This window comes from Crinia signifera, chromosome 4 (genome assembly GCF_055691185.1).
Source record: "Crinia signifera chromosome 4, ASM5569118v1, whole genome shotgun sequence".
In the NCBI taxonomy this organism is placed as follows: Eukaryota; Metazoa; Chordata; class Amphibia; order Anura; family Myobatrachidae; genus Crinia; species Crinia signifera.
Genome location: NC_139220.1, coordinates 142,131,996 through 142,156,345, shown reverse-complemented (window position 1 = coordinate 142,156,345; position 24,350 = coordinate 142,131,996). Strand labels below are relative to the sequence as shown.

At 43.1% G+C, this 24,350-nt stretch overlaps 2 protein-coding genes across 2 annotated transcripts in view; one reads left to right on the top strand and one right to left on the bottom strand.

Annotated features, from left to right (window-relative positions):
* Nucleotides 1–1,810, bottom strand: part of RPAP3 (RNA polymerase II associated protein 3) — a 56,046-nt gene extending 54,236 nt beyond the window's left edge. Inside the window, exon 1 of the mRNA XM_083182639.1 lies at nt 1,682–1,810. The gene's annotated coding sequence lies outside the window, so the exon portion shown is untranslated. The remainder of the gene's footprint in view (nt 1–1,681) is intronic.
* LOC146074495 (mitochondrial inner membrane protease ATP23 homolog) lies at nt 1,798–20,258 on the top strand. Its single transcript, XM_083182640.1, has 6 exons — nt 1,798–2,248; nt 2,442–2,487; nt 6,281–6,362; nt 8,748–8,885; nt 17,554–17,637; nt 19,785–20,258. Exons 1-6 carry the CDS (start codon nt 2,116–2,118, stop codon nt 19,986–19,988), a joined length of 687 nt encoding a protein of 228 aa, XP_083038766.1. The 5' UTR covers nt 1,798–2,115; the 3' UTR covers nt 19,989–20,258.
* The last annotated feature ends 4,092 nt before the right edge of the window (nt 20,259–24,350 follow it).

Here is a 24,350-nt window from a genome sequence, read left to right as displayed (position 1 = left end):
CCTGGGCATGCAGGGACATGTCTGCTGTCAGGGACAGCAGACATGTTTAAACTGTCACCGCGTCTATAGACGCGGGGACAGTTTAAAGTCATGACGTATATATACGTCATGTGTCGGGAAGTACATCCCGGCCATGACGTATATATACGTCAAATGTCGGGAAGGGGTTAAAATGGGCAAAACCATGTGCACTGCAGGTGGGGCAGATGTAACCTGTATAGAGAGAGTTAGATTTGTGTGAGTTATTTTGTTTCTGTGCAGGGTAAATACTGGCTGCATTATTTTTACACTGCAATTTAGATTTCAGTTTCAACACACCCCACCCAAATCTAACTCTCTCTGCACATGTTACATCTGCCCCACCTGCAGTGCACATGGTTTTGCCCATTTTGAGAACAAATTTGTACTGCGATCAGATCTGAATAAGGGCCTTAGTACACATTACCTGCATGACCTGACAGTTTTGCTAATAGGACAGGGCATGAGGAGAGTTGTCATTCCACAGCAGCTGGAGTGCCACATGATTAATATCCCCGATCCACATCCTCCCAGAGACAGTCCTGCTCATCTTTCCAAAGCGAACCCAAGCTTATTTCTGATCTTAGAAACAAGCTGTGTAGATGCTGTAGCTCCTCCAATTATTTGTGTTGCTCATAGTCAAGTCTATGGGGTTTGGGAGATATTAGTAACATTGACCATGTGGCTATAAATAACGTCAACATGGTCATAATATCAACAATATCTGTTTAAAGCAAGAATAATCCTAATTTTCACAATGTCAACATAGTGAACCTCCATACCATATGTCTGTGGGTGGAAGTTAGCTTCTTCGAGCTCCACCTTCTTAATCAAATCATTCCGTTTTGCAAGGGTTAAGGAGTCTTGGCCCACAAATTTGACACCGGAAATCAACAGTAGTCACTAGCATATGACCTTTGCAGATTTTTAGCTACTTAATCAAAATGATATCTTAAATGATGGCGAACGTGCCCAATTTGTCAGTGTATTTTATGCCCAAACCCCTCTGTTGACACCCCACTATTTCAAGTGTCAAATTTGTGGCCAAAGACTCGTTAACCCTTGCAAAACTACAGCTACTTATTCAAAATGGTTAAATATTGTGTATATGCCTACTTTGCCAGTGCATTTCATGCCCAAATTATTGTTAAGGTGCCCATACACGCTGCGAAAATCGCATGCGTTATGGGCTAGATCGCATGCGTTTGGCACGCAATGTGCGTGCGATCCGAAAGCAGTACAAAAAGAAAAAGTATAGTATATGCAGCACACAACCCTCGAATAACAAGCTAACTTCCAGCCTTGTGTATAACTAGTAATTACTATGTCAGTTGCTGGCTGTATACCACTGAGCTTCATATGATGTGAACACATTGGCCTCCTCTGTGGCTAGTTTATGTCACATGGGGCTCACCGGCTCCCCAGCTGCCATAGTACAGGAAACTGGCAATGTCATGCTGAGATTTGCAGTGCTACAACTGATTTCTATTCAAAGCCTGTTTTCATCTGCTAAATCCCTGGGAATGACTAGCACATGAGCCCCAAGAGAGGTAAGTGGCCAGCCCGATAACCTATACGGAGGGCAGAGCTGCTGCTTCCTAGCGGGACATGCACTTGGCTGCTAGCTGTCACTCAACCCACCCGTGAGCCCGGCCGTACTCACCCGCTCTCCAATTCGCACCCTACATGCAAGGTATCCCAGCATGCCCCGCGTCATCTCAGTAGTAGCCATAGATACCGGTGACGCCTGGGGTCGAAAAATAAAAGTGCAGGACCTGGACAGCGCACCCCCGCGACCAGCCGTGATACTGCAGCCCATGCTATGCCTGGTTTCATTACACAGCGCCCCCACAGGCATGGTTACGTATAGCACCTGCAGCCGGCGGGATGTAAGTGAAGTAAGATGTATTCAGGAATCATTACATATAAGATAAAAATGCAATTTAAGACAATTTCTATGGCTGCTGCGCTGACGTATTTACCCGGCGCCAGGGTGAGCTGGGGCAGCAGGCAGTGACGTTTCAAGATGGCGCCCTCCTGTGCAGGCTCAGATGGATTATTTTGATCGTTGTAAGTGTAAAGGTGACAGGGCAAGTCATGGAGGGACGCACGCCGGTAAACCGTGTACCGGGGGAAGAGAGGAGTGAGGGCAACTCGGAGCCACTAGAGTCCGGCGCAGACAGATTGAATTCCAGCTGCCAGATGATGCTGCAGAGCACCATGGAAATAAGTAGGTGTGATGTACTACTGCCTGTCAGTGCATAGAGACACCTCTGTTTCTGATGTGAGCTTATATGCCATTTACTCTCCTTTACAATATCATGCAATACATGTATTTACAGTACACCCACCCTAACCCACGTATGTAGTAGCTGAAGATTGTAAATTCAGACACTTATATTTATTTTTTACCCAATATTTAGGTCCATATGCCAAGTTACTTTTAGATGCCATGAAACAGTCTGGTTGGTAAGTTTCCTTAAGAAAATGTAGAAATAATTATACATGCATTTTTATCATGCACCTATACTAATTAATGTATACCTCCCAACATGACCCTCTCCAGGATGGACACAATGCTCTCTCCTGCACTTCCCTCTTTATGTATATGATTGCAAGCACCTGTTTTGAAGCACCTTTCTTATCAGTTAACCTGTTCAACACAGATGAAGGTAATCAAACATTAGGAAGAAAGTCCAGGAGCAGAGCATTGTGTCCCTCCTAGAGAGGGTCATTTTGGGAGGTATGGTGTATATACATCATTCAACTTCCTTTTCAGAACTAGATTAACTGTAACGTGCATCATTAAATTGGCACTCTCGTGAGTTTAACTGCAGGAGGACTGCTGTGCTAGGTTGTATTTGTATACGCTGTTACTGCAGTGCCATAAACTGTGCTTTGCTTGTTAAAGACAAAATAATTGTGAATAAAAACAACTTGTTGAAGCACATCATTCATCAGAAATTTAACATGTTGCATCCATAGCTGCCAAGGAGTAGGGCTGTTTTCTATACAATTCTGCTCCCAGTGCAAACCATTAAAAACAATTTGGGATTAAAGAAATTCTGCCCAAATAAAAACAGTGTGACCTAGCCGGGGGAAAAAATTTCCTTACACCCCAATTTTTGCACAGTGATGAATAATGAATGACCCGTTCCTTGCAGCTTACACATATGTCTCCTGTAGTGACAATTATACATAATGCCCCATGTAGAAAGAAACATCATTACAAAACAAAATCCACATCCCCTTACACATATTTGTAAAAAGCAGTTATTTGAGCGCAGAACAGGAAGGCATCACGCTACACTACATCTGCCTGCAAGCTACACTACATCTGCCTGCACGTTACACTACATTCCACTTCACTACATTCAAAACACTACACTACATCTGCCTACATACTACAAGCTACACATTACCATTAGACTGTACTAATTCCCCACAATAATGTAAGAACTGAGGGGCAAATTTATTAAGCTCAGTGAAGTGATAAAGTGTCTGGTTTTTATCACCGGCCAATCAGTTCCTAACTGTGAAGTTTCAGGCTTGGTTTGAAAAATGACAGACAGGAGCTGATTGGCCGGGGATAAAAACCAGATACTTTATCACTTCACCGAGCTTAATAAATCTACCCCTTAGTGACTGCCAAACAATACATATAGCATAGAACACACCTGCTGCACACCTAGAACATGTAACCCGGAGCCACACAACAACATGAGTCCCACATAGAATACTCCTATTTCATACAGAGCACATGCATGTCACTAATAGCAAGGGGAACCTATCGCCCAATATTACTACAATGGGGCCAGCAGAAGAAGGGGGAGCCCACTCCCTATGCTGAAAGTAATATGCCACAGGGCAAGGACAAGGGAAGGGCCTTGTGGAGTCTCAACCTCTGTTATGGCGCATCTGCCCTCTTCGATCTCCGGATCGTGTGATCTTCAGCGCTGCCCATGATGCAGAGCACCTCTCCAGACTGCGTTTTTTGTCCAGGGCTACATGCGAAGAACCATGTACCTTCCTCTGTGCACCGCTGTCGCATCCTTCTGCTGGTGACGCTGGGGCATTGGGAAGAAACAGCACTCCCTGCTGTTTCTTCTGCGGCTTGAAGAAACGGAAGGAGATACATTTTCTTCTGGTTTCTCCTCCTTGTCCCGCGTGGATTGTTCCTACATGTGGTCTTCTCCTTTCTGCCTCTTTCCAGACAGGCACCCTCTGGGGTGTCCTGCAGCCACTGTGTTCCTCTCCTTCTCCTCCTGGGTCCTCAGGACAGCCAGGGTCATCCTTAGCTCCACCACCCATCCTCAAAGTGCGTTGGAAACATCCATAGTCTGCCTGGTCCTATGGGGTAGAGACAGACTCTACACAAAGCTGCCTACAGAGGGAGAACCAGTAGAAACAGAGAACAAGCCGCGCATGATCCTGTGCAGTTGGAACTGCCTGTAAAAACGTCCCTGACACGGAGATCCATTATTTCTAGAATTAAAATAATTTGGCTAACGTTTGGAATGTGGTGTACACTAAGGGCTGTAACCCTTGAACTTCCTTGGCAGCTCCCTGGTAATTCTTCATCTGACTTGGCTTTTGATGTGCCATTAATGTGATACCCAATTGATCAATTTTTTTTTTATATATAGTCTAGTGCTCCACCTTCACATTCTTCAAAAACTTTGGTGGTTTTTTTTGAGCGTCTTGACAAGTGAAAAATAGAGATGTGTTGGTTTGTATTTAATCAGTTCTTACCTACAAATTGGCTCAAGTTCAGATTTATCCATACTGTTCTTATTGGCTATCCAAAAATTTGTGACCGCCTATAGCCAATATGATCCCGCCTTGAGATCAGAGTAAATGCGAACCTGCACATTTCTAGTGAAAAACACCTTTTTTTTTCCCACCAAAAGCATCACCAAAGATGCAAAATTGCACCTCAATGCACCATTTCCAAAAACCATGTGATAACCATTTTAATTTTGACTGAACCAATCTGAATGCTAGTAAAAGCCCCCAAGTTACCAGGCAAAAATGCACAAAACCATACGCAACTCTTCTCTTCAACCACTGTGTAACCACCTCAACTATCACTCCAATGTGATATGCTTTCCTGGTGATTTCTGGGTACTCTTTACCTAGAAGGGCGCCCACGATTTTGATCGTGGGCATCGTTAGTAAAAAAAATCGCGTCGGTCGCATCACATGCGTCCAACAAATCGCATGCGATGCGACCGACGCGATGCCCGCGATTTCCCATAGGGAACAATGTTAAATGTCCCAATTGACCCGATTTTCCATAGGAAACAATGTTAAATGGCCCACAGAGGCCAAATAGGCACCCCATGATCAACGTGAACCCGAAGCGTGGCGAGTGGCGGCGGTACACATCCTACGACCTTTTCATACCCCCACTATCCACGTCGGCGTGGAGTTGAAAATAGAAAGTGTGGCGAGCACAGCGAGCCGGAAGCGTGGCGAGGGGACGCGGACAGCTGTGAAGCCCGCGAGGGGACGCGTATACCTGTGAAGGTGTCCGCGTCCCCTCGCGGGGCTCGCTGCGCTCGCCACGCTTTGGGCTCGGTGGCTCGCTGCGCTTGCCACACTTTCTATTCTCAACTCCACGCCGACGTGGATAGTGGGGGTATGAAAAGGTCGTAGGACGCGTACCGCCGCCCCTCGCGGGCTCGCTGCGCTCGCCACGCTTCGGGTTGACGTTGATCGTGGGGTGGCGTTAACAATTGTGGGGGCCATTTCACACTTCAGGGTGCCTATTTGGCCTCTGTGGGCCATTTAACATTGTTTCCTATGGAAAATCGGGTCAATTGAGACATTGAACAGGAAAATCGGGTCAATTGGGACATTTAACATTGTTCCCTATGGGGCATCGCGTCGGTCGCATTGCATGCGATTTTTTAGTGCATGCGATGGGCGCCCTTCTAGGTAAAGAGTACCGTTTTTTTTTTATATTTATTTGGGGGGGGGGGGGGGGGGGTTCAGCAACATGGGGAGGTCATTATTTTACATGGTGTATATGAGTGTTTAATCATCCAGAATAGAAAGATAAAACTTTACTGTCAACCTAAGAATCATTCATCACTTTAAGCATGTGTAGCTGAACAATGATGATCATACTGTGAGGATTTACACTAGAGAAGTACAGTATAGGCAAATATGGTGGCATTAGTAAGAGCTTTGTTCTGTAAAATAAACCTCTTTACAGGTGAAAAACTGAAGGTTGCTTTTTTTTTTTTTTTTCTCCCAGCACAGTTTCCAAAGACAGACATTTTTCTTGTGAAGATTGTGATGGATCAGTGAGTGGAGGATTTGATGCAGATACATGTGAAGTAAGTGAAAAGCTAAAATAAATCTAAAAACTGAATTGCTACAGAAAGATGGTAATGATCAGTTAGACTCCACAATACAGACAACTCTTTCTCTGACTAAAAATGTATAACAGCAAAAACAAATAGAATATCATTTTACGTTACTAAGTTGGATATATGGCATATGTTTCATATACAAGTCACTTTACATCTTGTATAAGGAGTGTTTAAACTTAGAGGAGCCGAGGCCAACACTTGCATTGCTACTTTATGGTCAATGATTGGAGTCCTCCAGATTGCATCACAAAAGTGCATATTCAATTTGGAAATTCTCAAGACTCCGCCGACTTAAAGTCCTGTTCAACGTGAAATACTAACTGTAATCCCCAAATGTAATATGCACTATCGCCCTAGTGAAAAGGATATTGCAGCACAACCAGATTAATAGTTAGACAATTTATCTATACAGTTTGCTCTATGTTTAGGAAAAGAGGCCGGTTATTGGAGTCTAATGCTGGCCACACATCAGACCAACTTTCCTCCATCCATCCAACTAGTTGGTTGGATGGAATAAAAACCTGGCACTGGATAGGAGCCAATGTAATTAAGTCATTTGTTTCCCAAAATGGACAACAACTGGTAGATGTACCTATTTGATTTAAAAATGTCACTGAATGTTTTTGTCAATTCTCCTGAGTTTGTGAGCAAATTGCATATTGACATTTGCCCCCACACAGTACCAGATTTTCAGTCCAACCAACTAGTTGAATGGTTGGAGGAAAGTTGGTCTGATGTGTGGCCAGCATAAGTGAAGGTGCCATCTTCAAGTAAATAGAAATGGAGGGAAGAGGTTAAAGTACTGTATAGGGAACACTTCTAAAGTATAGTATTTTTTGGATTACCTAAAATAGGTACAAATTGGAATGTCTGCAAACTGATCAGTGCAATGGGAACAAGTTGTGTGTAGAAATATCAGGTGAAAATGAGGAGACAGCACTCAGATTAGCGGTACACTGCTCATTTATGACGATTCCTTTTATCACTTATTCCATATTGTTTAATCTCAGTGATTGGTCTGTGGCCCTCCTACACAGGATCCATATCCTGTTTTATCATATACTTTACATGTAATTTAGTTCTGTTTCCGTGTTTATATGCTTTGGTTTTATAACTATTTTATGTACTGCAACAACAGTTATACTTTAGTAGTGTGCCCCATACAGTACTTTATCCACTCTCTTTCAAACTAATTGTGTCTGATAATAATATAATAAATTGCAGTACTGTGCTGATCTAACGGAAATTAGTGTGTGTGTGTATATATATGTGTGTGTGTGTGTATGTATGTATGTATGTATGTGTATATATATATATATATATATATATATATATATATATATATATATATATATATATATATATATATATATATATATATATATATATATATATATATATATATATATATATATATATATATATATATATATATATAGTGTGTGTGTGTATATTTATATTTTGTGTGCAGCCTGTTATATCATGTTCTAATATCAGTATTGATGTCTATAACAGAATCCTGAAAGCTGGCATCCATATCATAAGTATGCTGGGTTTTCTTATACTCGTTTCACAAGCAACAAATATCCCAGGTGGACGCTGGGTTTTTGCCCAGTCCACCCGGGTGAGTTTGCGGTGTGAAAGGGCCATTTTCAATACCTGAACGGGGACCCCGGGTCGAGCAACCAAAATCCCATTCACTGCTATAGAGGAGGCAGCAGTGTCAGTGATGCTTCCTCCTCCCCACATGACACTCTGATGCTCCGCCCCATCCACCGCTTGACGTCAGCGTCCAGCCATAAGGGAGGGAGCGGTAGAGTTAGGCTGCCGGGAGGGAAAGTAATGTTAGGCAGTAAAAAGGAAGGGTAAGCACTAACAGGGAGGGTTTCTCCACCCCCCAAAATGCTTAGCTGCTTATTCAGGCATTACTGTGTTACCATTATGTATTATCCAGGGCTGATGCTTTTTTTCAGAATTATCTTTTGAATATATGCTTAAAGGGGTATCTCTGGAAAGATTTTAAATGTCATTTTTTTTCTTCTAATAATTAGCATGGGGTGCCAGCTGTTTAAGAGAGAGTGCACACTTACAGTATGTTTCTTGGCTGCAGAAAATTAAATGGCCACATGCACCTGCAGCCAATGTCCTGTCACTATGCAGGAACTCCTGCATAGTGATCCTGGTGTCTCTATCATGATAGGCTCAAAGTGTAGGAGTCTGGGCATTACCAGAGGCAGAAACAAGGAAGATAAATAAATGCTTCTATTATACAAGTACCCCTTCCTTATTCATACAATCCCACCCTAAAAAAATGCAAATAACTTTTTTCTTTTTTTGCCCTACTTTTAGATTGTATTGTGTCAAAATAACATTCACAGTCAATCGCATATGAACAGAGTGGTAACACATGAACTGATTCATGCCTATGATCACTGCCGCGCACATGTGGATTGGTTTACCAATGTTCGCCATTTAGCCTGCTCTGAGGTATGTACTGCATATTAATGGTTTACAATATTTATTGCATTTTACTTCCATTCCTTTTATTTGCCAATATATAGTTTGTATAGCATTCAAAGCATCTTTTTGTTTAGCGGTTTTGTCGAATCTTTCCTCCTGGAACCCAAGGTGCCAACTACATACAAAGGTGTCAACATCCATCCATCCTCCGTGTGTTGCAAGTCATGTTACACAAAATATGTGTGTGTGTGTGTGTGTGTGTGTGTGTGTGTGTGTGTGTGTGTGTGTGTGTGTGTGTGTGTGTGCGTATAAATATATTATTTATACACACACTAGAAAGTGTACAGTTTTGTAAATATAAATGTTATTACGGTACTTCTTTCCTAGCATGGCGCCACCGATTTCAATTGTATGAAATCAGGTCGGAAAAATCGGGTCGATGTGACCAAATCGACCCGATTTTTTTTTTTTTTTTTTTTTTTCCAAAACTTTTTTATTAGGACATTCTGTGCATAATACAAATTGTTACAGTTTTTTTTTTTTTAACAGTCAATTTCATGTTCTCAGTGTTCACATATATCAATAAACATTTTCCATTTGCAATAATAAACATTTGTGTGGTTTCTATTTCCTTTTGTTGTTGTTTCCGTATTCTGATTTGTTATTATATTTAATTATCAATGGTCATTCAGTGGGACCGGAGGGTCTTGTGCGGCTACTCGGCCTAGGAACCATGTAGTCGACTGTAAGCTGTCATGTATCATTTTTCTGGTATTTAATGGGAGCATCGGTATATATGAATCCCAGAGCATAAAGAACTTCTCCACTTTTTTGCCTCTATCTATTATGGCCTCTACCCAGTCCATTCTGAATATAAAGTGTAGTTTAGCTCGGAATAGAGTAAATTGTGGTGGGCTGGGGTCAATCCAGCCTTGGAGGATGGTTTTCCTGCCAGCTGCACTCAAGGCCAGCAGTATTTTTTTGCATTCTTTAGTCATGCGAGTGTTCGGGTCAAATATTCCCAGAATTGCCCATTCTGGGGTAAAGGGAACGAAATTGACTAGGTTTGCCTCTGCATATTGTTTTACCAATAACCAGAAGTAGCGGGCGATGGGACATGCCCACAGACAGTGGTACGTATCTGCGTTGTCTGAATGACATTTAGGGCAGGTATGGGTGTCTGAGGTTCCCATATGGAAACGTCGGACAGGGGATAGGTATGAATTGTGATAGGTATTTAGAAATAGTTCGGTGTACATACTGGCCTTGAGTGTTTGCCTGGAATAAGAGAGGCCCTTTTGTAATTGTGGAATTGAAAGTGTGGGGAAGTGATCCAACCAAGTAGCCATACCCCCCTTGATCTTGGTATAGTCCAAGATTTGTCTTAGAAATGTGTAGTGGATGGATATGGCTCTTGAAGTCGGAACCGCATAGGTGAGCATTGTATCTAGGGTGTTATTCCAGTCCTTATCAGAGAAATGTCTTATCACATGCATTACATAGAAATTGGTCTGCAGAAAAGCCAGTGGGTATGGACTGACCATAGGAAATTTTTCGGATAATTCCGAGAAACGTATAACTCGTCTCTCTTCCTTTACCACTAAGGAGTCAATTGCTTTTATCCCCGTTGCCGCCCATGCGGTGTATGGGTGAGCAGCCATGCCGTCCAGGAACGCCGGGTTCTTAAGAAGGGGTAGGAACAGGGAGTGGTATTGGTTTAGTCCTGCCTTATGTCTTAGTATATGCCAGATCCTTTTGGTTGACCATAGCAGAGGGTTGTTTTTTATTTGTTCAGGTACCTCCTGGTTGTGAAGGTGTAGGAGACTGGTAAGGTTTGTGTTGTTTAAGAAGCGCTGTTCTAAGGGTGTGTTTGTGTATACTGTGCTCGAGTGGAGCCAGTCTCTTAGGTGTCTAAATAGGGCTGCGTGATTGTATGTTATTATGTCCGGGAAGTTGATGCCTCCATTGAAGACTGGTTGTGTTAGTTTTTTCATGGCGATGCGTGGGCGGCCTCCCGCCCATATGAATTTGCGGGTGATATGAGTAATTTGTTGGGTATCTTTCTGGGTTAATAGGATTGGGAGCATTTGTAAGGGGTAAAGTAGTTTTGGGATTGCAACCATTTTTAGTAGGTTAGCCCGGCCTAGGTAAGATAGTGAAAGGCGTTCCCATTTGGTTATGTCATTTGAAAGGGTAGTGATGGCTTTGGTTATATTTATGGCATATAAAGTGGATGGGTTCCGTGGGATTTGGATGCCTAGATAAGGGATCTGTGTGGTTTGCCATTTTAATTTGTATTGCTGTGCCCACGGAGGGGGTGTTCTTGGTCCATATAGGGGTAGGGCTGCTGATTTATCTGTGTTTATGCTAAAGCCAGTCACCTGTCCTAGGGAGGATAATTTGTCTAAAATTATAGGCAGGGTGCGTTCGGGGTCGGCTATGTAAAGGAGTATGTCATCTGCGAAAGCTGATAATTTCAATTCCTGGTTGCCTATCTTTATTCCTCTGAATTCTGGACAATTTTCTAATGTTCTTAAAATGGGGTCTAGCGCTATATTAAATAGAAGTGGCGATAGGGGGCATCCTTGTCTAGTTCCTTTTTCTAGGTAGAAGCGTGGGCCTTTTGATCCGTTTATTAATAGTGAAGCTGAGGGGTTGTGATATATTGTTCGAATGAGTTTAATGAAGTCCGGGTCAAATGCTCTTTTCTCTAGAACATTAAACAAGTGTGGCCAAAGAATCATATCGAATGCCTTGTTCGCATCCAAACTTAGAAGCATGTTTCGGGTGTTGGGTGAGTTGTGTGATGCTATGACCGCTGCCAAAGCTGCACGTACCGCTCTGACAGAATGTCTATTCCTTACAAAACCTGTTTGAGAAGAAGTGAGGATGTCTGGGAGAATATTTTGTAGGCGTGTTGCTATTATTTTTGTCAAGATTTTATAATCTACATTTAGTAGACTTATGGGTCTATATGAGGACGTTAGGGTAGGGTCTCTGTCTGGTTTAGGGATTAGTGTGATGAAGGCTTCATTGAAGATAGGGGATGCGATCCCATCTTTGTATATTTTTTGGTATAGTTCTAGAAGGGATGGTGTGATGTGGGTTTGAAGTATGCGATAATAGTCTCCCGTAAAGCCATCGGGCCCTGGGGACTTACCATGTGGGAGTTTGGAAATTGCTGTGTTGATTTCTTCAGAAGTTATGTTTCCTGTTAGAGCTGATTGTTGCTCTGGGGTAATTGGGGGTAGAGCCTCGTTTAAAAAGGGTGTTTCTTGTGTGGTTATACTTTCAGATGGTGAGGCAAAGAGTTTTTCAAAATATGTTTGAAATTGTGAGGCGATCTCAGTTGATTTTGTTATGTTTGCTTTGGTAATTGGATGCTTTAGCATGGTAATAATATTATGTTTTTTTGGGAGGTTTGGAGATCATTGCCAATAGTTTTCCAGCCTTGCCTCCCCATCTGTAGTATCTGTGTCTGGTGTAGTCTAGCGCGTGTTTTGCTTGGGTAGCTAAATATGTCTCGAATAGTTGCCTCGCTGTTTTATATGTTTGAAGGGTGTTGTCTGAGGGGTTGGTGGTATAGGCGTGGAATGCCTCTTTCATGGTATTGTTTAATTGGTTGTGTTTTAATCTGGCTTCTTTTTTCTTTTTAGAAACGTATCCTATGATATGGCCACGCATTACGGCCTTAGATGCATCCCAAAAGAGTTCTGGCTTGTCCCAGTAATCAAGATTTTCGTCTATATAATTGGTCCAGTTATATATCAGATATGATTTGAAATCCTCAGAGGCCGATAAGTAGGATGGGAATCGCCATATATAGTCGGTTTGGTGCATAAATGCATGGTTAAGGGCTATCATGACTGGGGCGTGGTCCGATATTAAAATATCGTAAATATCGGCCCTGGTGAATTCGGTCATTAGTTCGTCTGCCACTAGGAGTCTATCTATGCGTGATGATGATCTATGGACCATTGAGAGGTGTGTGTGCGTCCTATCTGTGGGGTTCAGCAGTCTCCATGGGTCGGTGAGGCCTAAAGTAGCTCTTAGTGATATTAGGTATCTACTCTGGTAATCAGAGGTTCTAGATGTGGTGGGGGATCTGTCTATTAGGGGGTCTTCTACCATATTAAAGTCCCCTCCTATTATCAGTGGGTAATTTGTTCTAGCTTGTATTAAATGTTCCAGGTCTTGAATGTATGTGTGTGTGTTAGTGTTCGGGGCATATATGTTCACTAGTGTGTATTTGGTGTTGTATAGTTCAATGTCCAGAATTATGTAGCGGCCCTCAGGATCTAGGGTTTCTGAAAGAATGGAAACTGGGAGATTTTTTTGGAAAAGTATCGCCACGCCTCTTGTTTTCCTGTGGAAGGAGGCTGAGTGGCATTGGCCTAGCCACGGGGCTTTTAAGGTATTTGTTTCATCTGAGGCCCAGTGCGTTTCCTGTAGGAATATCACATCTGGGTTGAGGCGTTTGAGTCGTGTCAAGACTCTTTTTCTTTTAACAGGATTGTGTAGTCCGTTTACATTCCAGGAAATTATGGTCAGGGGTTTGGGTGGCAATTTTGGCTGGCAATCAATGGACGGCATGGCTACCCACCCACTTTGAGGATATTCTGCTGAGCTTCTTCAAAGCAATACATGCGGCAAAGGACAGATCTCTGAGTCTCTCGTTCAGATATGGAGGAACATATTCACTGAGAACACTACTACAAAAATAGGTAGAAAGATACAGTGTTAATTTTTCTTTCTGCTTTGGTTTTAAACTTATATGGTGACTGCAAACAGAATGAACATTAATGCACATTGAGTGTCCTAATTCAACATTTTCAAACATTTTCCAAAACCAATAAAATTCAGGTGTGGGCGCCTCCTGTTTGTAGGGGCACGCACTTGAATTTTTCCAACAATATTTTAACAACTTAATAACAGTTAGAAGGAACAATGTGTGTAATAACATCATACTATTATACTATTATACTATTATGTCACTCCCGCCCGGGAACGTATCATTATAGTGTTTAAGTGCTTGTGGTAAGCAGATGCGTCATCTATTGGGTGACCTCCTTGGTGAGGCATCAGACATGAAGTGTCTCTTTGCTTCCTCGGGGTCTGTGAAGAACAGTGGGGTGCCGTTCTCCACCACCCGTAATTTAGATGGGTATAGGAGGGCAAACCGCACTCCCTGTTTGTGCAGGTGGGTGCATATACCAGAGAACTCTTTTCTCTTTTGTGAGACAGCCACCGAGAAATCCTGAAAGATTAGGATCTTGTCATCTCCTACCCTCAGCTCCCTAGCTCTTCTGTATGCTGCCAGGATGGCCTCCTTTGCTCTATAGTCTAAGTATCTGGCTATGACCGGTCGGGCTCGAGTAGATTGGCCTTCCCTTGTTGCGCCTAACCTGTGTGCTCTCTCTATATGTGGCAATTCAATGCTTTCTAGAATACCTAGGGCTCTAGGCAGTTCCTCGCTGAGGTAGGTGAGGAGGTTTGCCCCTGTTACAGATTCAGGGATACCTACAAAGCGGAGGTTATTCCTGCGCGATCTGTTTTCTAATTCTTCAAGTTTTTCCTGCAATTGCTGGATGGCCCCCTCTTGGGTGGTCGTCTCATCACAGCATTTTTGTAGTTCATCCTCTACATCACTAACTCTAGATTCCAGGGCAACAATACGGGAGGCATTAGCTTCAATTCGTGCCAACCCTGCATCCACACTAGACTGCAAGCTACTAAATCTCTGGTCAATGAGAGGCATCATAAAGTCAGATACGTCTTTGGCCGTCAAGCCAGCTGGTCTATCTTCGAGTATTTCAAGGCTATCACCTGTAACACTACTAGGGGATGAGGGGCCTGATCTTTGAGACATGGCTTTGTTTTTACCTGTTTTGGTGGTTGTGTTTGCGTTTTTAGGAGGCATGTTTTTCCCAATAAATTTATCCATGCCCTGTATGCATGGATTGTGTGGGAATGTGGTACCTGTGTCACACTGAGTGGACTTTGTTTTACTAAGCGATAGGGATAGGAGGCTAGATAAGCACGGTGTAGTATCGGGCTAGAGTGACATTAATGAGCCAGATTCATTCTCGCTTTTCCAGTATTTTAGATTCTGGGTAAGAGACGTGCGGAATCATTGATGCGGACTATTGTAACATCAAATCTGGTTAACATATGATTTTTTCCCTTCCCCAGCAATTAAATTCCAAATGAAGGTCTGGGTGTGGAGTTTAATCTTACTATTCCTTATCTGAAAGAAACCAGTTCTTGCAATGAAATTCCTCTCCACCAGATGTCACTCAAATCTTGTAATATTGTTTAGATTAATGTGTTGTGGCTTAGAGGTGTATGAAATATCTGCTCTAAGTGTGTATATGAGACAATCAACCTGGAAATAACGCAATAACGATTGTTACATATATAGCTACACAATGCTGAAATATACCATGCAGTCTGTAATTATTATTCAGCTATATTACAAGTATCAGGTGTGGTTCGTGGGGGAATTTGCAGGCTGTTGTAATTCTTGAATAGCAGATTATATGTCCTCAAGATCAAGCCGTGTGTCAGGGGGACACAATAGGTGTGGGGGTATGGGGCCCACCGGCGTCACCAGGGGGCAGTGGAGGTCTCTTAGTTCATATATCAGCCTGTTATAGATCTGTATTATCTTAAAGATGTAATCCTTGTGGAGAGATGTCCAACATCGATGATGTGTTGATTTTTAGATATGTCTAGAGGTTAGCTCAGTCATTCAGGTGTATTTGGGGGCAATCAATGGGTCGGATATGTAACATGGGCTCTTCCCAGACAGAATGGGATCAGTGTTCAGGGACCAGGCAGTTTATATCCCTTGTGAAAGTTGGCGATAACAGAGGGTCCAGGAACACGCTCAGAGGGGGTGGGGGGCAGATAGTTGTAATTTTAACCAGGGTGTGGGGGTTTGTGCTCCAAATAACCTCCACGTGTGTCTTTGCCTGGGGGGAGAAGGATAATAACTGCTGGGAGGAGGGTGGGGGAGGGTGGGGTATGGTTTGGCGATAATCCTGGCCAAGTGGGGGCAGGAGCAGGTTTCCCTGGTGGATTAACCCCAGGGTGGGGTGACAGTCTCACCTCAGAGCGCAGGTTTTGTTATCTGGCCAGTCTCTCAGTGGGGCCCAACTCACCACTGGCTTGAAGCCAGGCAGGTCTCCTCACCGGGTCTCCTCCGCATTGGGCACACACCGCTTCTCCCCTGCGTCGTCCCGTGTGTCCTTCTTTCGGTGCCGTCGGTGGCCGCGTGGGTCAGAAGAGCCTCTGATCTGCGGGCGTCTTCTGAGTCTCCCTCTGCTTGGGATGTAGTTGGCTTCTCACCAGGTCTTCTGCGCGGTCGTTTCTCACTCTCCTCCGACGCGCTCCCCGGGCACCGCTGCACACGCTGTGCCTCTCGTCGAGCCGGTCAGCGGGTCTCCGGCTTCGTCTCTCCGCTCTCCGTCCGTTTCGTCCTGTGGACGTCACCGTCGGCGCCGAGTTTGTCTGTGCGCCCGTTCCCGCCAATCGGTGTCTCACCGTCTGGTGTAGCCGCGGGTCAGGTCTCTCAGGTCTCCAATCCTTCGCTCACCCAGGTAAGGTCTTCTGCAGTATTGGTAGCAGGGGTAGAGGGAGGATAGCCGCTGTTCAGGCTCCTTTACCCTCTGCGCTGGTGTGGCGTCTGCTTCACGTTGCTTTGGACGCCATGCAGGCCATCCGTGTCGATGGCCGGACCCCGGTGATATAATCTGTCCTCTGGCCCAAAATGGTCTCAAAAGAATCCCCTCGGTATTCTGCAGGTGATGGGTGCAATATAAACCCTGTTTGGGGATTTTAAACCAGTGGATGTCGTCGGATTCAGGGACCTTTGGCCGGAGCTCTGCTAAAAAGCGGCCATGCTAGATGCCCCGCCCACCGGAAGTCAATCGACCCGATTTTTAATTGTATACCCACCCTGATGGGTAATTACTATGTCAAATGCCCCCCATTGTTAACGCCACGATCAACGCCAACCCGAAGCGTGGCGAGCGCAGCGGTAAGCGTCCTCCGACCTTTTCATACCCCCACTATCCACGTCGGCGTGGACTTGATTTTATATAGTGTGGCGAGCGCAGCGCATTACTTCACACGTATTACGTGTCCCATCACGGGGCTTGCTGCGCTTGCCACACTTCGGGCTCGCTGCACTCGCCACACTATATGAAATCAACTCCACGCTGACGAGGATAGTGGGGGTATGAAAAGGTCGGAAGACACGCACCGCCGCCCCTTGCGGGCTCGCCACGCTTTGGGTTGGCATTGACCGTGGCGTCGCGTTAACAATGGGGGGCAGGGGGGGGGGGCATTTATCATTCGGCCCAATGTAAAATCGGGTCTCAGGGACCATTTTTACATTGGGTCCAATGTAAAAATCGGGTCCGTCACATAGCATGCCATTATAATTCATTTTTTTTTTTTTATTTTAATTGTAAGGGAAACGTCTTTAAAGCCTGAAAATCGGGTCTGATCGGGTCCCATCGCATACCTTAAGTTATGGTATGCGATGGGACCCGACGGGCGCCGTGCTAGGAAACAAGTTCCGTTATTACTATATAATTGCTGATCTTTGTTGTGGACCAGGCTGTGGGACCTGTATTCTTATGATAATAAGTCTGAGGATTTTCAAATCTATATTTGTCTTTTGTTACAGATTAGAGCTGCCAATCTTAGTGGAGACTGCACTCTTAGTAATGAAATCAGTCGATTTAACTTTGGCTTAAAACAACATCATCAGGTGTGTAAATAGATATTTCTGTCCATATATAAGCCACTTGCATAAAGTTGAGTATCACAATAATAAGCAATGCATGTATGTATACCTAAATGTGAGGTATAACTATGGCATCTGTCCTGAATATGCAGAGAGAGTTAGATTTGGGTGTGGTGTATTCAAACTGAAATCTAAATTGCAGTGTAAAAATAAAGCATCTGATATTTACCCTGCACAGAAACAGAATAACTCGCCCACATATAACTCTGCACATGTTACCTTCAGTGCACATGGTTTTGCCATTTGAGAAAGATTTTTGGTTTGCGATCAATGCTGAATGAGGCCCAAAATAAGTACCTTAAGGCCCATACACACTAGAAGATTTTCATTTCAAAAGACTTTGCCAAAAACTCTGAAAGATATATCTTTCAAAGTAGTGCGTACACACTGAGCTAGAGAGATTGTCAGGAGGTGAAAGACTTTGCTGAAAATCTCTCATATAAAAGGCTATTTACATAATGGGTTGGGTTTGAACCCGCTGCACGGTGGAGGGGAGTGCCGCTGCAGCTCACCTGGATCCACAGTGGTGCCGTGTCACTCCACGGTGGGGTGTGGCCGCCGTTTTGAGCAGGGGGCGGTGCGGGGCCAGCAGGGTGTGTAGCTGGACAGAGGTGTGTTAAGAGGGGCGGGCGAGTATGGTGTGTCGCCGGGCGGGGGAGCAGGACCCCGTGTAAAGCCAGCCGCAGCACAGCATTTAGCCCGATTAAGCCAGAGATGAGCGGGGCGGCGCGGCGTTGTGCGGACCAGGAGGGTGAGTGACAAGCGAGGGGGGGAGGCAGCGGGGCGTTCCGATGGACTGAAAGTGTGTAATCTTTCAGCCCAGCAGCGTACACACCCGGCGATGATGGATGAAAAGCCATCCATCATCGCCACATCTGCTGGTAAAACCAGCAGATGAACCACCTTACTAGCGATGATACGGGAGCGCGCATAATCGCTAGTCGCCAATCTCTGGGGCATACACACTAGGTGATTTTCATATGAAAATCTCTCAAAACGGCTGTTTTGAGCGAATTTCAGCTGAAAATCGGTAAGTGTGTATGGGCCTTAAGTCAGTTTGATTTAACCATCTGCTGTACTCAACCATAGAAATCCTTAAAACTTAAACTGGAATGGTGGAGTTGGGAAAGGAGTTATACAAAGGGGAGATCTGCTTTGTACTTGTGCCCACTGGGTGGAAAAGGAGGGTGTGTCAACGTTTAGAACACAGTTACATTTGCCCAGTGCAGTTAATGTGTGTAGAGAGTGGTACATAGAAGGTGTTGTGACTAGCAAGCAATCAGATTCAGTCAACTTTACAAAATGATAATTGGCTATAAGCTGTGTTAAATCCCGTAGCAAAACAGAAGGAAATAATCAGGTTATAAAATCACTGTTTCATAGATAAATTCTTTTGGTATCCACAATTTTTCAAAAAGCACCAATTGTGTGGACTCACCATTAATAATTTTAGAGGTAAATTTATTGAAGCTTAAAAAATAAAGCAACCAATCAAATTCCATCTCATTTCTGTATTGCATCCTAGAAAACTATAGACAAAATCACATCTTCATTTGTAGAAGCTTTAGTACACAGGTTCTCAAAGTTGGTCCTCAGGACCCCACACAGTGCAGGTCTCCTCACAAAATCAAGTGAATTAATTAGCTCTACTTGTGGATCTTTAAAATTGTCAGTCAGTAATGAATGCCCAAGTCAGCTGACCTGGAAAGCATGAACTGTGTGGGGTCCTGAGGACCGAGTTTGAGGACCACTGCTTTAGTAAATTTACCCCTCAGAGGGTTACATTACCAAGATGGGAGTTCTATTGAAGATCTGATGTTGCCCATAGCAACCAATCAGATTCTATCTATTCTCTTCTAGAAGGTGCTAAATAAATAGGTAAAATCTGATTGATTGCTATGGGCAACATCCAATCTTTATTAGAACTACCATCTTAGTAAATTTACCCTGAAGTGTTTACATTTTCTCTTTCATCTGCTGAATATATTGCATGGTAAAATACTAAAAGCAAAGCATATCAAATAAACCAGCACAAAGGCTTATTTGACTTGTTAATACAGATTATTATTTGTTCCTGAAACTAACGTAGTGTTTGATTTCTAATAAAACAGGCGTGTGTGAGAGAACGAGCCCTTCGCTCTATCTTGGCTGTAAGACAAATGAGCCGGGAGACCGCAGTACAGGCCGTGGAAGAAGTTTTTGATTCCTGTTTTAATGATCACGAACCATTTGGTCGAATCCCTCACTGTAAAAGTGATGCAGATATGGCATATAGGGATTTTAAAAACCGGGGACGATATTATAGCAATGTTTGAAAAACATCCTTTAATGATATTTTTTTTTTTTTTTTACACACCTTTTGTAATTGTTAATCAATTATGCATATTTTAACATATTATTTGTTTGTAATACAGCAGAGCCTCCATATTTATTTTGGACTTTTAAGCTTTGACTTCTAAAATTTCTATCTTTATGAATGTACGAACTGATTTAAAAATTTTCTATCTATGAGTAATATTTTGATCTGAAAATTTGAATTTTTTTTTTTTTTTTTGCTTGAATAAACCACAAATATTTGAAATTCACCTTTTGCCAAATTTTTCTTTTATTCTAGCACTGTTGCAAGTACAGTGTAAATAATAGTCATTTAATAAATACAATGGGCGGTATTCAATGAGCCTGATTCGCCATGTTTTTATGGCGAATTTGTGCTGTTTGGCGAATTTTTGACTAAAACGGTGAATCACCCTATTCAATGACCAGATGGCGAATAGATTTGAAGGTTTTTTTCGCCATGATTCAACGAGTAGCAATCGCTATCTTTTTATGGAGAAGTGGAATGTGAACTTTTAAAATAAAAGTGTTTTTGTTTTTTACATTTGGTGTAAAAAAATCAGGAATTTTATTCTGAGGAGGGGCATGCTATTTTTATTCATGTGCTGTAAGCACATGAATATATATTTAATTTAAAAAAAAAAAAGCGCCGGAGCCGAGCCGCTCATTAGATATTCATATATTCACTGCACCCGATCGTTACATACTGTATGCACGATCGGGTGTAGTGAATATACCCGGTCCCCTGCTGGTACCCCCGGGGGGCAGTCTGTGCTGCCTGGCACCCAGGGAGCCCACCTCCCCCCCACATACGCTCTGGGGCAGGCAGAGAGACTTCCATCTCTCTGCCTGCCACCGTCCTCAGGCTCCCTGCGGCGTTCGCCGCAGGAGCTCATATTCGCCGGTCAGGGGCAGCGAGCCCCTGACTCGTTGAATACCGGAGCCGGCGAGGCTCCGGAACGTGGCGAATGTGCAGCGAATCCTAAACAGGATTCGCTGCACCTTGCCGGTATTCACATTGAATACCGACTAATATCTCTTCAATGCTTAGGATGCCAATAAGCTAAGCTTTATACAGAGTATGACCTACTGTATATGGTGCTGCTCCCATAGCGGCAGTGCCAAATCAGAAAAACCCCCTTACAGCTTTAAGAATTTGGAGGACAAATAGCGATCTGCCCAAGATATTATTCCAACTACAGATCGTTCCATATTTGAATGGATTTAACAATGGTAACGTATGTAGCTACCTCTAGGGCTCAAGCAAGGGGAATTTGTATAGTAGAGTAACTTTACAGTAGTTGGTAATGGAGCATAATTACCAGATGACTTTCTGAAGTTCTCTTATATTATACTAGCTGCTGTACCTGGTTCCACTAGGATCGATATCAAATATGTCAAGTTACGAACTCAAAATATAATAAATAGTAAGCAAAAAAAAATTAAAGTCCATCCAGCTTTGTGGAATACAAATTAAATTATAATAGCTGATTATTTGGATCGTGGAGCCATTATAACTGGTGACTATTATTTTTTATTTATTAACATTTTCTTTATATAGCGCAGCATATTCTGTTGCGTTTTACAAAGGAAACAGTGATACAACAAACAGGGTATTTACAGACAGCCAAAAGGTAGGAGGGCCCTGCTCGCAAGCTTACAATCTATAGGGAAATAGGCATTGATACATAAGGATAGACTACTACATATAACTAAAGAAACTGTGACGTGGGATCCTGTTCCATCAAGACAATATAACAGCTCATAAAGGTGTTCACTGGAGTATGGTTTCTGCTGTTATAAATGAATAAAACCGTGAAGTAACTATAACTACGGGGGATATTTATTAACGCTTGAAATGTGATACAATTGCAAGAGAAAGTACCAATCCGCTCCTGTCATTTCTCAAGCACGGCTTGTAAAACGTAAGACAAGCTGGTAGGCTAGTACTTAATCTTTTACAATTTTAGCTCTCTTTAGACTTTGATATACTCCTCTAAGAACCATATCTATAGTGTCGGACTAATAAAGGGCCACCAGGGCAATACAATGGCATGGCCTCCTAAAATCTTTTGTGTCCTCTGTTTTTCCTAGATGTATTCGTTACTGACACTTTTTAAAACGATCCACATGTGTTACTACTTTATCCTGTTCTATATAAGATATTGTTGGAAGTACATAAGCATGAAAAAAAGCCTTCATCTAGAATAATACTTTTTTATATTTTTTTTTATTAAAGATTTGACATTGGCAGAAAGTCGACACAAGCAAAAGGTTAACATGAACATGGCTGCTACTGACAAGGTCCACATGAGTTCTTCATGATTTTTTTTCCATACTTTACCATCCCAGTGGACATACAGGGGGAATAAAATAGTGGGCCGAGCACAGCGGTACACTTTTACGGCAATTTTTTTTTTTTTTTTAACTTGTGTTGACCTTTTCAATATCGACCTTTTGCTTGTGTCCATTTTCTGTTACTGTCAATCTAGACACTGCCATCTATTTTTTGGCATCTAACTAGTCGCAGTCGACCATTAGCCCCTTCCTGACAGAGCCAGTTTTTGCGTTCCTGACAGAGCCCTTTTTTTCAAATCTGACATGTCTCACTTAAGTGGGGATAACTTTTTTTTGCTTTTACTTATCCCAGTGATTTTGAGATTGTTTTCTCGTGACACATTGTACTTCAAGTTAGTGGTAAATTTTCGTCGATACAGTCTGTGTTTTTTTGTGAAAAATACCAAAATGTCGGGAAAAAATGGAAAATTTAGCGATTTGCAAAATGTTCAATTTTCTGCTTGTGAGACAAATAATCTTACCACTCAAAATAGTGAATAACTAACATAGACCATATGTCTACTTTATGTTGACATCATTATTTCAACTTCCTTTTAATTTTTTGGGACACTAGGAGGCTTACAATATGAATAGCAAATTCTCAAATTTTCAAGAAAATTTCAAACACTGATTTTTTTAGGGACCAGTTCAGTTCTGATGTGACTTTGAGGGACTTGTATGTGAGACACCCCCATAAATGATGCCATTTCAAAAACTGCACCCCTCACAGTATTCAAAACAGCATTTTGGAAGTTTGTTAACCCTTTAGGTGTTTCACAGGAATTAAAACAAAGTGTAGGTGAAATTTCAAAATTTCTTTTTTCCTCTACCTTCCCCCATGGCAGCCATTACTATGGGTTCCTCCCTTCTGGGTAGTCCTTCGGAAAAGAAAAAAAGACACCAGCCCCTATAAGAAGGCTCCACCTCCCTGCTCCGGTGTCTTTTTTTCTTTTCCGGGTAGTTGGAAGGGCTTACCCTGTGAAGTGCTGCCTGGATACCGCTGCTCAGGTGTGAGGACTTTGCTGCAGCTGGTGGGGTCCGGTCCCAGAGTTTGTGCCGCATGCAAACCCAGAAAGGGGTAAGCTGAGTCGGCGGCATCCTCAGGAGTGCACTATCAAGCGGCGCGGGATAGCGTTTGCAGTGTAACTCCTGGCCTGTGTTAATCTCCGTAGAGAACAGGCGGGTGTCAGGTGGTGCACGACGCGGGAGATGACGCGTGCATAACAAGTAGCCGGCTGGAGGAAGAAGCCGGAAGACGCCGGGTCGCGTGGACGCTGCTGCGACTGCTGCACGGAGCGCAGTTGGACGGGTGAGAGAGTCTGATATTTTTTGTTGTCCACTGCATCACCAATGCTTGCGGGGAGAGAGAGAGAAGTAAGCACCTTGTATTTTGCTTTTGTCAGAATTCTGTGGAAAGGATTGTCTGCTTGGAAGCAGGTGTGTTGGAGTAGTACTGAGGCGGTAACTCTTTCCCTGCTGGATTGAAGAGGTGATTGTGGATGCAGTACTCTCTTACTGAATGAGCAGTGTTTTTTTGCATAAGCTAAAGTTGTATATGCTTCTATTCAGCGCACCACCTTGAGATTATGGAGGAGGAAAACCGGCAGGCTGTTAGGAAGTCAGGGTAAGCCCTAAGAGAGGAATAATTTTTTAATGGTGGTGGTCATTAGTTTTTTATTTTTATTTTTGTTGTGGCACCACTGTGTTTGTTACTTAGGTGATATTCTTTGTTGGTAGGTCTGAGACCAGCAGAGAAAAGGAAGCTAAGCAGAAGAGATCACACAAAGCTAAATGCAGTTCTTGTGACAAATCTTTGCCTGAGAGGCATGTGGGCAGCCTGTGTGAGGCTTGTAAGACCCCGCTGCAAATACCTATGGTTCAGATGAACAGTCTGGTAGATATGCTGAGAAAATCACTGTCAGATACCTTTATGACTAAGGAGGATTTTTCCAAAATGAGATCTAAAAGGAAACATGCTGTATTAAGTGATTCAGAGGAATCAGTGG